The 12,712-nt window shown below is 50.9% G+C and overlaps 1 protein-coding gene across 1 annotated transcript; it reads left to right on the top strand.

The window, feature by feature from the left end:
* The first annotated feature begins 415 nt into the window (after window positions 1-415).
* S100A12 (S100 calcium binding protein A12) lies at window positions 416-2,008 on the top strand. The gene is made up of 3 exons (XM_012791175.3): window positions 416-523; window positions 1,118-1,275; window positions 1,749-2,008. Exons 2-3 carry the CDS (start codon window positions 1,138-1,140, stop codon window positions 1,887-1,889), a joined length of 279 nt encoding a protein of 92 aa, XP_012646629.2. The 5' UTR covers window positions 416-523; window positions 1,118-1,137; the 3' UTR covers window positions 1,890-2,008.
* The last annotated feature ends 10,704 nt before the right edge of the window (window positions 2,009-12,712 follow it).

Below are 12,712 nucleotides of genomic sequence, written 5' to 3'. Positions count from 1 at the left end.
TTTTATTATCCTTATCATTGTTGCTCAAATAGACCTTCAACCAATGCCTCTCCCCTCTCCCTCCCTTTCCAGGCAGAAGCCACCCAGACAGTAAAATGTGTTCTCTCCTCCTTTTATGAAGGAGTAGGGAGCGAAGCTAAACCTGAAGGTGGGACCCCTGCTCAGGGCTGAGAAATGTGCAGGGCACCCGTGTGTGGGTGGGTGGGGCAGCGGCTTTTGTTTCAGGTTGAACAGGAAGGTGTGTGGGTGCCATGGGGGCTTTTTTTTTTTTTTAAAGGTTGAACAGGAAGGTGAGATGCAGGGTGGGTGCAATCTGAGCACCTGTTTCAGTCAAAGCCACAGGGTGGAAGCTTCTCTTGAGCAACAGAGTACTGTCTAGCAATTGCCTCATGATGAATCAGAGAGGTTTCTTCACCCGTGGTCAAAAGTGGAGCCTGGACTGGCTTATAAAAACCTCCTTGGCTCAGCGCACTTCAACAGTGCTGACTTCTTGCTATAGCTCCACATTCCTGTGCATTGAAAGGTAAGTGTCCTTTCCTTGGCTGGGTCCTCAGTGGTCTACAGGGTGGTAATTGTAGGTGGTTTCATTGCAATCAGAGGGTGTTGGAAGCCACAACCCTCCACCTGCCTGAGCACCTCTGGGCTGACATTGCATTTTGGACCCAAGTAGACCAGCCCTTGCTGTGCTTGGTAGATGCAGCCTCAGGACTTAGGGATGGCTAAGCAGAGATTGGGTGGGGCCATTTGTAAGGGACATGCAGCCAAAGTACCATTGACTGAGGAAAGCAAAGAGCCTGGCTCACCACAGAACCCTTCCCAGGAGAGCTTGAGTGAATAATACCCTCCAAATTATCCTCCCAGGTAGATGCGGTGGTATGGAACACCATGGGCAATTGAAGATGATTCTTTCAGACTTTAGGCAGTATTATATGTTTTTCTTTCCCCCATCCTATTCACAAACGAAAAATTCCCCATGGATCAACATAGAACAGAGAGACCACAAAGCAGACATGGAGGTTGTGCTTCCTCTAAGCTCTTGATGCATAAAGAGAAGGGAGAGTGGATGTTGAGGGGTGGGGTGAAAAACTGCTGCAAGACCTCCCTTATTTCTTTGAAGGTTAACCTGAGGCTGAGAAGATGAGTAAGCTTGAAGAGCACATGGAAGGAATGATCAACGTCTTCCACCAATACTCAGTTCGGACGGGGGATTTCGACACCCTCTCTAGGGGTGAGCTGAAGATGCTCTTGACAAAGGAACTTGCAAACACCATCAAGGTAGGGGTGCCCCTCTTATCGCTGCACTGAGGGGAGTGGAAAGACCTGAAGGAGGATGGCGGGACAAGGACTGGGGTGGGGTTGACCCCAGTCTGAGCTCCTGGGGATGCTCTGCCCATGCTGTTAGGGAACACCTGCCTCCCTCTCTCAATAACTCGCTCTGCCACTCAAGGCTCTACACAGTTCCTCTCCCCAGTCTGTTTCCTCACATGTAAAGTGAAGAGAGGCAGGACAGGGGAGGACTGGGGTAGGTGAGCTGCAGAATACCTTCCAGGTCAAGCCTTGCTGGGTCCAGGATGGTTCATCACAGTTGCGTCCTCTGTTTTGTCACATTGGATTGTCCAACACAGTTTTGGCTAATGAGTTAAGGTTCCCGGGAACCCCCAAAGCCGGGGGCTGGGGGATGAGAAGCCTGAGAAAGAGTCTTGCGAGGAGGTGATGAGCTCAAGGTCTTTGCTATTTCTTTCTTCTAGAATACCAGAGACAAAGAGACTGTGGACAAAATTTTCGCTGGTCTGGATGCCAACAGAGATGACCAGGTCGACTTTGTTGAATTCACAACCTTGGTGGCCACTGTGCTAAATACTGCCCACGAGAATATCCACAAAGCATAGGACGCTCTCTGAGGGCCTTTTCCCCAGCAATGTCCCCAAGGAGGGCCATTAATTTCCCTCCCCCAAACCCAGCCTTGCCTGAGGGGAGTGAGAGTCAATAAATGTGCTCATGAAAAGTTCTCAATAGTGTGTACTTTTTTCTTTCTGTGCCCATGACCCCCAAACACGATCACACCTCACCCTTGCTATCTGCCAGCCTCATTTAGACCCTTTAGACCCCCTGCTCTATTTGTTCATTTGTTCAACAAATATTTATTGAATTCCCACTATTTATTCACCCATTCCTTCATTCAACAAATGTTCCCTGAGTACCAGAGACAAAAGGTACACAGTCCTTGTCCTCTCAGAGCTTGCATACTATTGGGGAGGGAATAGAAAATAAATGAATAGACAAAAAAAAAAATATCATATGGCTGGGAGCAGTGGTGCCTACCTGAAGTCCCAGATACTTGGGAGGCCGAGGTGGGAGAATCACTTGAGGCCAGGAGTTCGAGCAGTGAGCTATGATTGCCCTTGTGAATAGCCACTGCAGTCCAGCCTGGGCAACACAGTAAGACCTTGTCTCTAAAGTATATATCTATATATCTATCTATATCTGTATATCTCATATGATACACTGGTAGGTATAGATAAATGATATGGAGAAAACTGAAGTTGAGAAGTACAGTTAGGGTGGAAGGGGAAGGAAGGGGGTGTTGGTTTAAATGGGATGGTCAACGTACATTTTTGAGCAGAAATCTGAAAGAAATGAAGGGGAGTGACTTGCAGATATCTAAGGGCCAAGAGTTCCCAGCAGAGAGAGACCGAGGTTCTGAAGTGGGTACATTCCTGACCTGCCCAAAGAGCAGCACAGAAGCCAGTGTACCTGGGGTACAGTAACTGAGATGGGGCGAGGTGGGGGATGTGGTCCTACAGGTAAGAGGAAGCAGGTAACCAGGGCTTACAGACGTGGGGAACACTTTGGACTTTATCCCAAATGTGCTAAGGAGCCACGGGGGTGAGGGGGAGGTTGATGAGCAGAGTAGGATGATTCCATTATGCTCTCTGTGAAGGATCGCTGTGGCTGCTTTTGTGCAGAGCAGATTGTAGGGTGCAGACAAGATTGGAAGCTGGGAGACCAGGTAAGGAGAGATTCTCTAGGGTGCTGTTTTCCAATACAAATATAATATGGACTCCACGTGTCATTTAAAATTTAGTAGTAGCCACATTAAAAAATGTGAAAATGAAGGGGAAATTAATTTTAACAATATATTTTATTAACCCAGTAGATCAAAAATGTTACCACTTCAACAATATGAAAATTATTATTGAGGTAGTTTGCATTCTTTTCTCTCTTTTTAAGCCTTTGAAATCCAGTGTATATTTTGCACTTCCAGAGGCCACATTTCAAGGGCTCACTAGTCACTTGTAGCTCACGGCAACCATACGGGGCCCTGCAGCCCTGGCATTCGAGGGATAAATGGAGGGCTGGGCTAGGGCAGTGGCAACGGCGGTGATAAGGGATGCTCAGATTCCAGGTATGTTTTGAAGGTGGAAATTGAAAACTTAAGGATTGCTCCAAAGTTTTTCACCTAAGACATTGAGCTGGATGCCGGGGATACAGAGATGAAAGAGCACACCCCTGCCTTAAGATGCTCAACTCTGGTGGGGGGAAACCTGCCTCCGCAGAAATCCCCACGCCACGTCACACGTGCTCGGCAGAAGTAAGCGCAGGAGGTGTGGGAGAGTAGGAGGAGAGTGGCCTGGCTTCGGGGGCGCGGTGGGGTCAGTTAGGCTACCCGAAGGAGTGGACACATGATCATAACATTTGAAAGGGGGGAAATGATGCAGAATTTGAATGTCTGTCGGCATGGGATAGTAAAGAACAATTTCTTCTGCTCCCTAAAAGAGGGAAGGGGTGGAAAAGAGTTGGGAAGAACCAGGGAGAAGGGGCCAGGGAGAAGAGTACTGCGCTCTGTCCAGCACGGGGTGAGGAAAGGGAAGGCTTCCCTGGCCAGACCCTGCACACCGGCCCAGGCCAGGTTCTTTGTTAAACACGCCCCTGCCACCGTGCTGCTCTTCTCTCCTTTTGTGAGTCTGTACCCGTTGTTGTGACTGTTTGTTTAGCGTCCGTCTCCTCTAGTGGAGCAGGCTGTTGTGAGCAGGTGCTGGATCGCCAGCATCAGCAGTGCCTGGCGCAGGTGGGTGTTTGCTGTGGCTTGACTGTTCCTGTTTCCTCCACAATTCACACTGAAACTTAACGCAGGTATTAAGATGTGGGGCCTTTAGGTGGTGATTAGCCATGGAGCCTCCACCCTCATGTATGGGTCAGTAACTTATATTATAAAAGGGCTGTGGGGGTGGGGGCGGTGGAGAGGGTTTGCCCCTTCTGTCCCTTCACCAGGTGAGGACTCGGCACCCGTCCCCTCTGGAGGGTGCAGCAATGAGGCATCATCTTGGAAGCAGAGAGCAGACACGGAACCTTCCAGTGCCTTGGTCTTGACTTCCCTGCCTCCAGGACTGTGAGAAATAAATTTCAGTGGTTCACAAATTACCCAGTCTATGGTATTTTCTTATAGTAGAACAAAGGGGCTAACACAGTGTTGGATAAATATTTCTTAAAGGAGTGAATGCATGGAAATCAAGAAGGCTGTTGGTTTGACTCCTTATAAATGCTCCCAGGGTAAGAAGCGTGGCCTCGGGGGCAGGAATAATCTCTCAAGGGGACAAGCGTTAGGGTTAGCATTCCCTGGTGAGAAATCCAATTTGATCGGACTGGCGGAAGTCACTGGGTCCTCCCTGCCTTCCAGCCCCTGTCTCCCCCCAGCCAACTGCTCAGTCAGGTCTGGGATTGCTGGGGAGCACGAAATCAGAAGTCAACCCCACCCCTTGGGGTGGCATCCGTTTACTGGAATGTCGAGACACCCACTGAAGAGGCAGCCAGGGCATGGCCCTGGGCTCTGGCAGACCCTGCGGCAGCGGCTCCCTCTGGCGCTTCCTCAGCAGTAGGGATGGGCCAGAGGGGCAGAATTTGAGAGAGTTCTAGGAGGATTAGACAACGGGCTGGAGCTCAGGTGTGACAGGTGTGAGGACAAGTGGGAAGGGGAGCTTTTTACTGGGGAGGGCAGGTTTGGTGTTTGGCTCATTTAGTGCGAAGCCACGTGGAGGTGATGTGTGGGAAGCTGGGATTCAGGATGAGTGACAAGTGACAAGTTCTGACCACCCAGGCCCGGTGTGGAGGTTTGCTGACCCCCCCCACCAGAGGAAACAACCGCATCTGTGAGTTGAGCAAAGCTGAGGCAGGAGGGAAGTGTGGAAAGCTTGTGAGGAAGCGAGAGCCTGTGCGCAGGGCAGGGTGGAGAGGCTGACGAGGGGGGAAGTGGGACTGGCAGAAGAGGAAGGAATCTGGGACCCAGAGAAGGGGGTCCTGGAATGGCCTGAGTCTGGGAGGCAGCCATTACCCAATGTGGATGAGAATGAGGGAGCATTCTGGGAAAGCCCTCCCTTCATCGTGTGACCTTGGGCAAGTCACTTTGCCTCTCCGGGCCTCTGTTTGCTTTATTCTTGATGAATTCAAAATAATTTTAAAAAATCTTTTTGAAAAGTTTTAGACTAGGTGAACACTCACATGTCATTCAGTTCTAACATTCTGAGATATCTCGGTTGGATGGAGGAGAACTTTGTGTAGGGTCTAGAAGGAGGGCATCACTTAGAGGGACAGTGGGAAGGCGGGTTCCTGGGTGCTAAAGGGTAGCAGCCAAGAGTATGAGGGTTCCAGGTTCAAATCAAAGCATTACCTCTTACTAATTGTGAGACCCTGAACAGGTTATTGAAAATCTTTGGACCTCAGTTTTCCCATCAATAAAATGGGGACAACAATAGCAACTCTCTCCCAGAGTGAGCGAGAGGGTTAGACAATCTCCCGGCACCTGTAAGACACCTGGCACGGCACCTGATACAGAACAAGCACTCAGCAGCCATGAGCAGTCACAGGAGGATAACAATTTATACAGGAGGTAAGAGTTGTAGCCGACCCACCCACCTTCTGCCACAGCACAGCCGGCAGAGATTATTTTAGACTAACGCAAAGACTGAGGTTATTTCTGGGGGTGGCTTGGATAGTTAAAGTTGACCAGTATGAGATATGTAACCAAGGGCAATCATGCAATATCTTTCTTTTTTTTTTTGAGACAGAGTCTCGCTTGTTGCCCAAGCTAGAGTGAGTGCCGTGACGTCAGCCTAGCTCACAGCAACCTCAATCTCCTGGGCTCAAGCAATCCTTCTGCCTCAGCCTCCCAAGTAGCTGGGACTACAGGCATGCACCACCATGCCCGGCTATTTTATATGTATATATATAGGCCAATTAATTTCTTTCTATTTATAGTAGAGACGGGGTCTCGCTCTTGCTCAGGCTGGTTTTGAACTCCTGACCTTGAGCAATCCGCCCGCCTCGGCCTCCCAGAGAGCTAGGATTACAGGCGTGAGCCACCGCGCCCGGCGCAATATCTTTCTTTAAAGTTCTTTAAATTAGACCAAGCTGTTGTTCTGCAGGCTGGGACTCTCCCTTGAGGTACTCACATGTATCCGGGACCACTTCTGATATAGACAGTAGAATCAGAATCTACTAAAGGAAACAAACAGCCAACAAGAAGCCTTCAAAGTTAAAAGAAAGCAAATTAGACTGTAAAAATTTGGAGGGCAGGGACTCTGGGGCCCTAACTTCCTATGCGTCTCTGATTTCTCTCATTGCTTCACATAGCTCTGGGCACACAGGAGTGCAACTCTTGCCCTTTCAAAACCCAATGTAGGCATTAATCCAAGCAAGCTCTCCTTCACTCTCCTCTCTACTCTGCCTCCACCCCAGCCCAGGAGACAAAAAGCACCTCCTCTGTGCGTCCAGGGAGTCTTGTGCATACCACCCACCTTTGCTTATCGTTTGCCCTCAACACAGTATTGTGTTGAAAATACCTATTTGGGTGTCTGAGGCTGAGGCAAAAATGCAAGTTCCCCTTCCACTTAACAACACTGCGCTAGCCTGGAGCGTTCAGCAAAATTGTTACAAAATTGTTACAAAGACTAGGCAGGTACCAAGATAATTATGTGTGTGTGTGGCGCCCAGTACTTTACTGGGTGCCTCAGCACTTTCCTGCCCTAAAATGTCTGGCCCTGGCTGCTTCAGAACTGCTTTAGCTGTCCTATAGTGCCCTTTGGCTAATCGTAAGCCTAAAATCCCTGCCTGATGGAAACTGTAATGCCATTAATATAACACAGGTTATATAACAACCACTGATGGTAGCAGATGATGAGATTTGTTTCACTGTGAATAAAAATACAATGTAAAAACCTTCCATTACTCATTGGAAAGAGATTTAAAATAATACCACAGGGTGGACAGACTCAGATTTTGCTAACAAGAAGTTCCTGTAAAAAAAATTCCTGTGCCGCCCAGGTGCAAACGCCCTGGTAAATAACCCCTGAGAGACTCATCTAACTCACCAAGCTGGCCTTGTCCGAGTCATTCTTTGGTCTCTCGATTCCCTCTCGGTTTGGGGGCACAGATTTTCTATACTGTTCCGGGATCTTCCCGAAATAGCTGCGCCCACTGGACCGAGGGATCCTTGAGGGCAGGGGACAGTGTTGACACATGGCAGGGCTGGACGAGTCCCTGCAGCAGCCTCCTACCTGGACCCCATGCTCCTGCTCCAGAGTGCCCCAATCTACTTTCCAAACATAGGTCATGTCACGTCAGCTGCCTGATTAAACCTCTCCAAAGGCTCCCTGGGGCATCTGGAGTACGGTCTTTGTGGAGATGCTTCTTGTCACTCAGGCACCTTTCTGGTGTTGCTGTTTTAACGAGGCTTTGCCTGGCTGCCCCCCTGCACCCAGCAGTCCCTCTATCACATTTTCCTCCTTTACTTTCTCTGTGGGACTCATCACCATCTGATATGACCTAAATCCCCAGACTTGCTTATTGTCTGACTCTGCCCTGGACAGAGGCTCCGGGAGAGCAGGGACCTTACTCGATTTGCTCCCCCAGCCCCTGCGTTTAGTTGCTGCAGATGGACGGATATTGGCTTCTTTGATGTGAGCTACCTTTTTCCTAGCCAGGGGAAAGAACAGCTGGTGTGGAAGGCAAGGGAGGTGCCGCGGTGGTGCTGGGGGTCGAGCCGTCGCAGAGGGCTCGGGAGGCCTTGCCATGGCGTGGGCTTCTGTGCCGGGCAACATGGGAAGGCTGCTGTCACGGCTCCTGCTTTTCTTTTCCATACCCAGTTCCCCAAGCCCTTCGGCTATTTTCCTCTTCCATCATTAGAGGAGACTCGGGAGCCCACCGTGGTGTGTTTGGGAGTCTGCCCTGGTTAGAGATGACCCTGGTCTTCTCATGGCATTTTCCCCTCCCTGAAAGCGCCCCACTCCCCGGGACGGCATCTCCCCACGGAGGGCAGCAGCGTGGAGGCTGCCAGCGAGGCAGAGCTCCAGGAGAGAGTGCAGGAAAGGCAGAGAGAGAAAGAGGGGGCAAACAGGAAGGATGAGGGGAGAGGCAGGGGAGAGGAGAGAGGGGCAGACCCAAGCCCAGGCTGGCTGGGGCTCCCTTTCCCTGTCTCTTGTGTCTGGGGAATCTCTGAAGCCAGAGAGTGGGGATCCAGTCCAGCCAGGGACTGACCAGAGTCTTTGGACAGAGGAATTGTTTTGGGTTGGAGCCCTAAGAGTCAACAGGACTTGGGCAACTAGTTGTTTTAGTCGTGTTGCCATCTCTGTAATTGGAATGTCAAAAGCCATGACACAGAGCTTTCTAAAATATAAAATTTAAGCAACTTCTGGAAGGGGGGCAGGGCGTTGAGGTTGGATTTTGGAGCTTCCTTCGAGTGGGGCCTGCGTCAGGGTTGTGTAAGATTGCCTCACTGGGCTGTTGAAAGTTGAGGCCTTTCTTCCTGGCAAGGTCTTGGCTAACAGCACAAGATGATCTTCTTCATCCTATAGGGGTTGCGGGTTGCACCTTGCCTAACTGAGATGAAGTCTGGGGTACTTTGAGACTCTGACTCAATTTATCTTCTCTGAAAGGCACCACCTCAGGCTCTCTGTAGTTCTCGCCTGCACTATTGGGGCAGCCTCTGAACACACTACATGACGGTGGTCTCACTCCCACCCCAAATCCCTCCTATAAACCATAGATAGACAGACTTCTCTGAAATGCAAATGTGATTATATCATTTCCCACCCTGAAGCCTTCTCTGCTGCTGCCCCCATTCTACTGGGTGGAGTGTCGCTCCCTGGCCTGCCAGGCCCTGCTCTCCTTGGTATCTCCACCTCCCCCTCTCACACTCCCTCCTCGTTCCTGCTCAAACCCCACACATGCCCACTTCCAGGCCTTTGCACACACGGTCTCCTCTCTCTGGAGCACCTTCCTGTTTATCCTGGGGTGTCTACTGCTACTGGCCTCGGATGTCACTGTGACACTCACCTCTCTAGGGAGACAGCCCCAGTGCAGGATGGGCATCGTTCCCACCCCAAAGTCCCGTTGAACTTCACATCTGCCTGGCTTTTCATTTTCCGTATGGGAATCATTTGAGGCTCTGTCTTGTCTCTCCTGCATGCCTGGGAGCTCGTTGACAATACGGTCAGCCCTTATTCACTGTGGTGGCCCCTCAGAGCATTATATGGTGCCCAATACACGGTAAGTCTGCAGTTAACATCTGTCGAGTGAATGAGTGGACAAACGAGTGAATGGACAAGTGAATTCATGCCCCCCCAAATGCTGGAGCCATCCTGCACCACCCAGGCCCCGGGGCACATGCAGAGCACCGTAAAGCATCAGGGCGGAGTCCCGCTGCCGAGACCCCTGCTGCTCCTTCCTCATCCCTGCCAGAAAGGCATCCAGAAGTTCAGGTTCCACTGCCAATCCCTGGACAGGAGGGCAGCTCATCTTTGTAGGATTTGGCAGATAGTCATCTGATGACAGGCTGTCCTTGGTTCTTTAGTCACTATAATGCTGGGGAAATCCCTAAAGTTTGTGTTTCCCACAAGGAATCATCAGTCATAGGGGTGGCCGCCAATTCTCTCTTGACACTGACATTCTCTCTCTCTCTGAGAGAAGCAGCCTGCTCCCCACCCTCAACAGAACCAGATCTTTTTAAACTGGAAGGGGCTAATGGAAGGAAGAGATTAAGTCATCTTGATGGGCTCTGTTGAACTATGTTTAAAGAAAATCCCACAGAGCCCTGTGAAAGTGACTTGCAGTCAGAACTTTTCCTGGAGTCTAGAATAGTCTTCTACACTCAGACTGAGTTAGCAGGGAGATAAGGCAAAAGCAAGGACTGTTGGTATCTGAGAAGCTCCATCCTCTGGGCACCCTGCTGCTCAGCTGCTCTGCCCTCTGTCCGACTCCAGGTTGCCAGGAGGCTGGCATCCCCCTCCAGGTCCCCAAAGCTACCCCACCTCACACCCACTGCACAAGCCCTGCACCCTCCCTGCAAAGCACCCACTTCTGCTTCAACCATGGCATCCAGCTCCATAGGGTCCTAGGACCATCCTACCTTCACTTGCTTGTCCCTAAGTTCTCACTGAGAGCTTATTCCCTGCTGGGATCTGGGATATGGGGAAAATCAGCCATAGGCCCTGCTTTCAGGGGCTCATGCCTACAGATGAGGGGTTACAAGTTCATATTTGAAGTGCAGTGATGGAAGTACCGGAGAGTTCTGTGGGCCTGGAGGAGGGAGCCCCTATATTCTTGAGAGGGGCAGGTGGTTGGGAAAGTCTTTGTGGCTCTGAGGCCCGTGGGTCCTAAGGGACTTGCTAGAGACACCAGGATGGAGCAGAGAACTCGTGGTGCAGAGGGGAAGAGGCTGGAGAAAGCCTGCATGTGATTTAGGGAGAGCATTTTGAAGAAAAAGAGGAGTGGATGCAGGGATGAAACGGTGGATGATATGGGATTAGATTTATTCTATGTCCTCAAGGGGGCTGGAGGGAAAGTAGGACTAATGTCTGGCAGGCACAAGGAGACAATTCTTTCCTCAGTGTAATGAGGGGCTTTCTAAGTGGTAGTGCCAAAGGAGGAAGCTCCCCTTTCCTGGAGGAATTCAGGCAGGGTTGGTTCAACCCCTTGGCAGGGATGTTGGACAGAATTACTCAAGGGTGGGAGTGGTGCAGGTTAAGTCAATATTTGTCATTTTTTTTTCACAACAAATCTCTTTCTTCAAACCCAACAGTTCTGATTGAACAAAATCGGGGCGGGGACTTCAGATTCCCATAAACTTGCTGCCCGTTACCTTCAGGGGTGGGATTCTGTGATGCTAATCCAGAAGCCCTCCAGAGTTTTAATCCCACTCCTCTCCTCCCTCCTTCCCCCACAATTTTCCCTGGGAAAAAGCATGGAATATGTGAGAAATTTTAGGACATTTATACAGTCAGTATTTGTTGCGAACCTACTGCATACCAGCCACTACTCCAGGTGCTGGGAATAAAACTGACTATTTTATTCTGTCCCTGAATAAAACAGGGACAGATGCTGGGGACCATGCCCTCTGGAGTTCATGGTCTAGTGGGGGAAGTAGACATTGTGCCAAGTAATGGTGGGTAGAGGAGGTGGGGGAGCACCTCCCACCCTACTGGAAACATCTGGTCTCAGGCCTCCCAAAGGGGATGAAGATGGTGACTCCTCCCTGGATGCAAGTATGGGTACAGAGGGCTGTCAGAAGATGAGCGTCTCTAGCTGTCTGGCCCCCAAGTCAAGCACAGAAGGGACTGGTGAGGGCTTCTAGATTCTGCTGCCTAAGCTCACAGCCTAAAACAGTTCCTGGAGACACCCTCATGCCCTTGAGTGGGAGAAGCACCCTGAAATCCCTGTGCCCAGAGCAGAGCCTCCTGGGCCATTGGAGCAGGTTGGGGACATAGCCACAGCCAGGCAGTGAGGGAGGAGCTGAAATCTGACCCTTCTTAGAAGATAAGAAGCTCTTATCTTCTCAGATCAGTGCTGGGGAGGGAGCTGGCACATCCAGCTCATGGAGCAGATGGGGTTCAAGCCCCTGTGCTCACAGTACTATTTTAACCAAGTCCACCATGGTGTGACCTTGCACTAGTCTCTTCTCCAGGTATGCCTTGGTTCCTTCATTTGACAAAGGGAGAGTAGGTGACTGCTAGTCTTTCCCCAGCTCCCCCACATCCTGTTTCTATGAGTCTTCTCTCTGCTGAAAGGACAGGTGTCAGAAGACCCAGATCTGGGCTCTGGTTTTTGGAAGGCCCACCCCTGCTGGTTATAACCTGGGAAAGGGACTTTAGGCCAGAGGGCAGGGAGATGGCAGAAGAGTCACTGGGATGGACTTGGAGGACAGCAGCAGCAGCAGCCCTGGGGTAGGTGGGGCCAGGCCTGGCTGCAGGCTTTGCAGAGAAGCAAGTGCCCCTGCGGGCTGAGCTCTCAGCCACTGATGAGGAACTGAAGGAATCTCAGTCAACGCAGGGAGGAGAGTGGCCCTCACCATCTTCAGGCCCCAGCGGCTGTCTGCATCCAGAGTACAGACTCCTCATGGTAGTCACGGAGCTCATGTCTTCCGATGGCCAGCCAGGGGCTCCTGGGCACGGGCTACACTCCAGACTTCCATGCACGCGAGCACCCCTGCGTCCACCAGCACCCACGGTTGGGATGCTGGGTGTGTTAAGAGAGACCCAGTTGCTCTCTTGGATCCAGAAATGAGTTTGAGGGTAAACACACTCAGTTTGTCCTTGTTTCCACTGCTGGAGCCCAAGTGTTTCTCCTCAGTCATCCCCAGCCATGGCACCATCCAGGTCCATTTCTGGAAGACTTCCAGGGCAATGGAGTCTATCAGGAGAGAGTGGGCTGTCTGGACAGTGAC

This window comes from Microcebus murinus, chromosome 2, assembly GCF_040939455.1.
Source record: "Microcebus murinus isolate Inina chromosome 2, M.murinus_Inina_mat1.0, whole genome shotgun sequence".
Taxonomy (NCBI): Eukaryota; Metazoa; Chordata; class Mammalia; order Primates; family Cheirogaleidae; genus Microcebus; species Microcebus murinus.
This window is presented reverse-complemented; position numbering and strand designations above follow the sequence as displayed.

What these genes read in the sequence shown, in the direction of transcription:
- S100A12 (XM_012791175.3), top strand. Translation starts at nt 1,138, where the DNA reads ATGAGTAAGCTTGAAGAGCACATGGAAGGAATGATCAACGTCTTCCAC. An exon ending in AACTTGCAAACACCATCAAG is followed by an intron (nt 1,276 to 1,748) that starts GTAGGGGTGCCC and finishes TCTTTCTTCTAG; the next exon opens with AATACCAGAGACAAAGAGAC.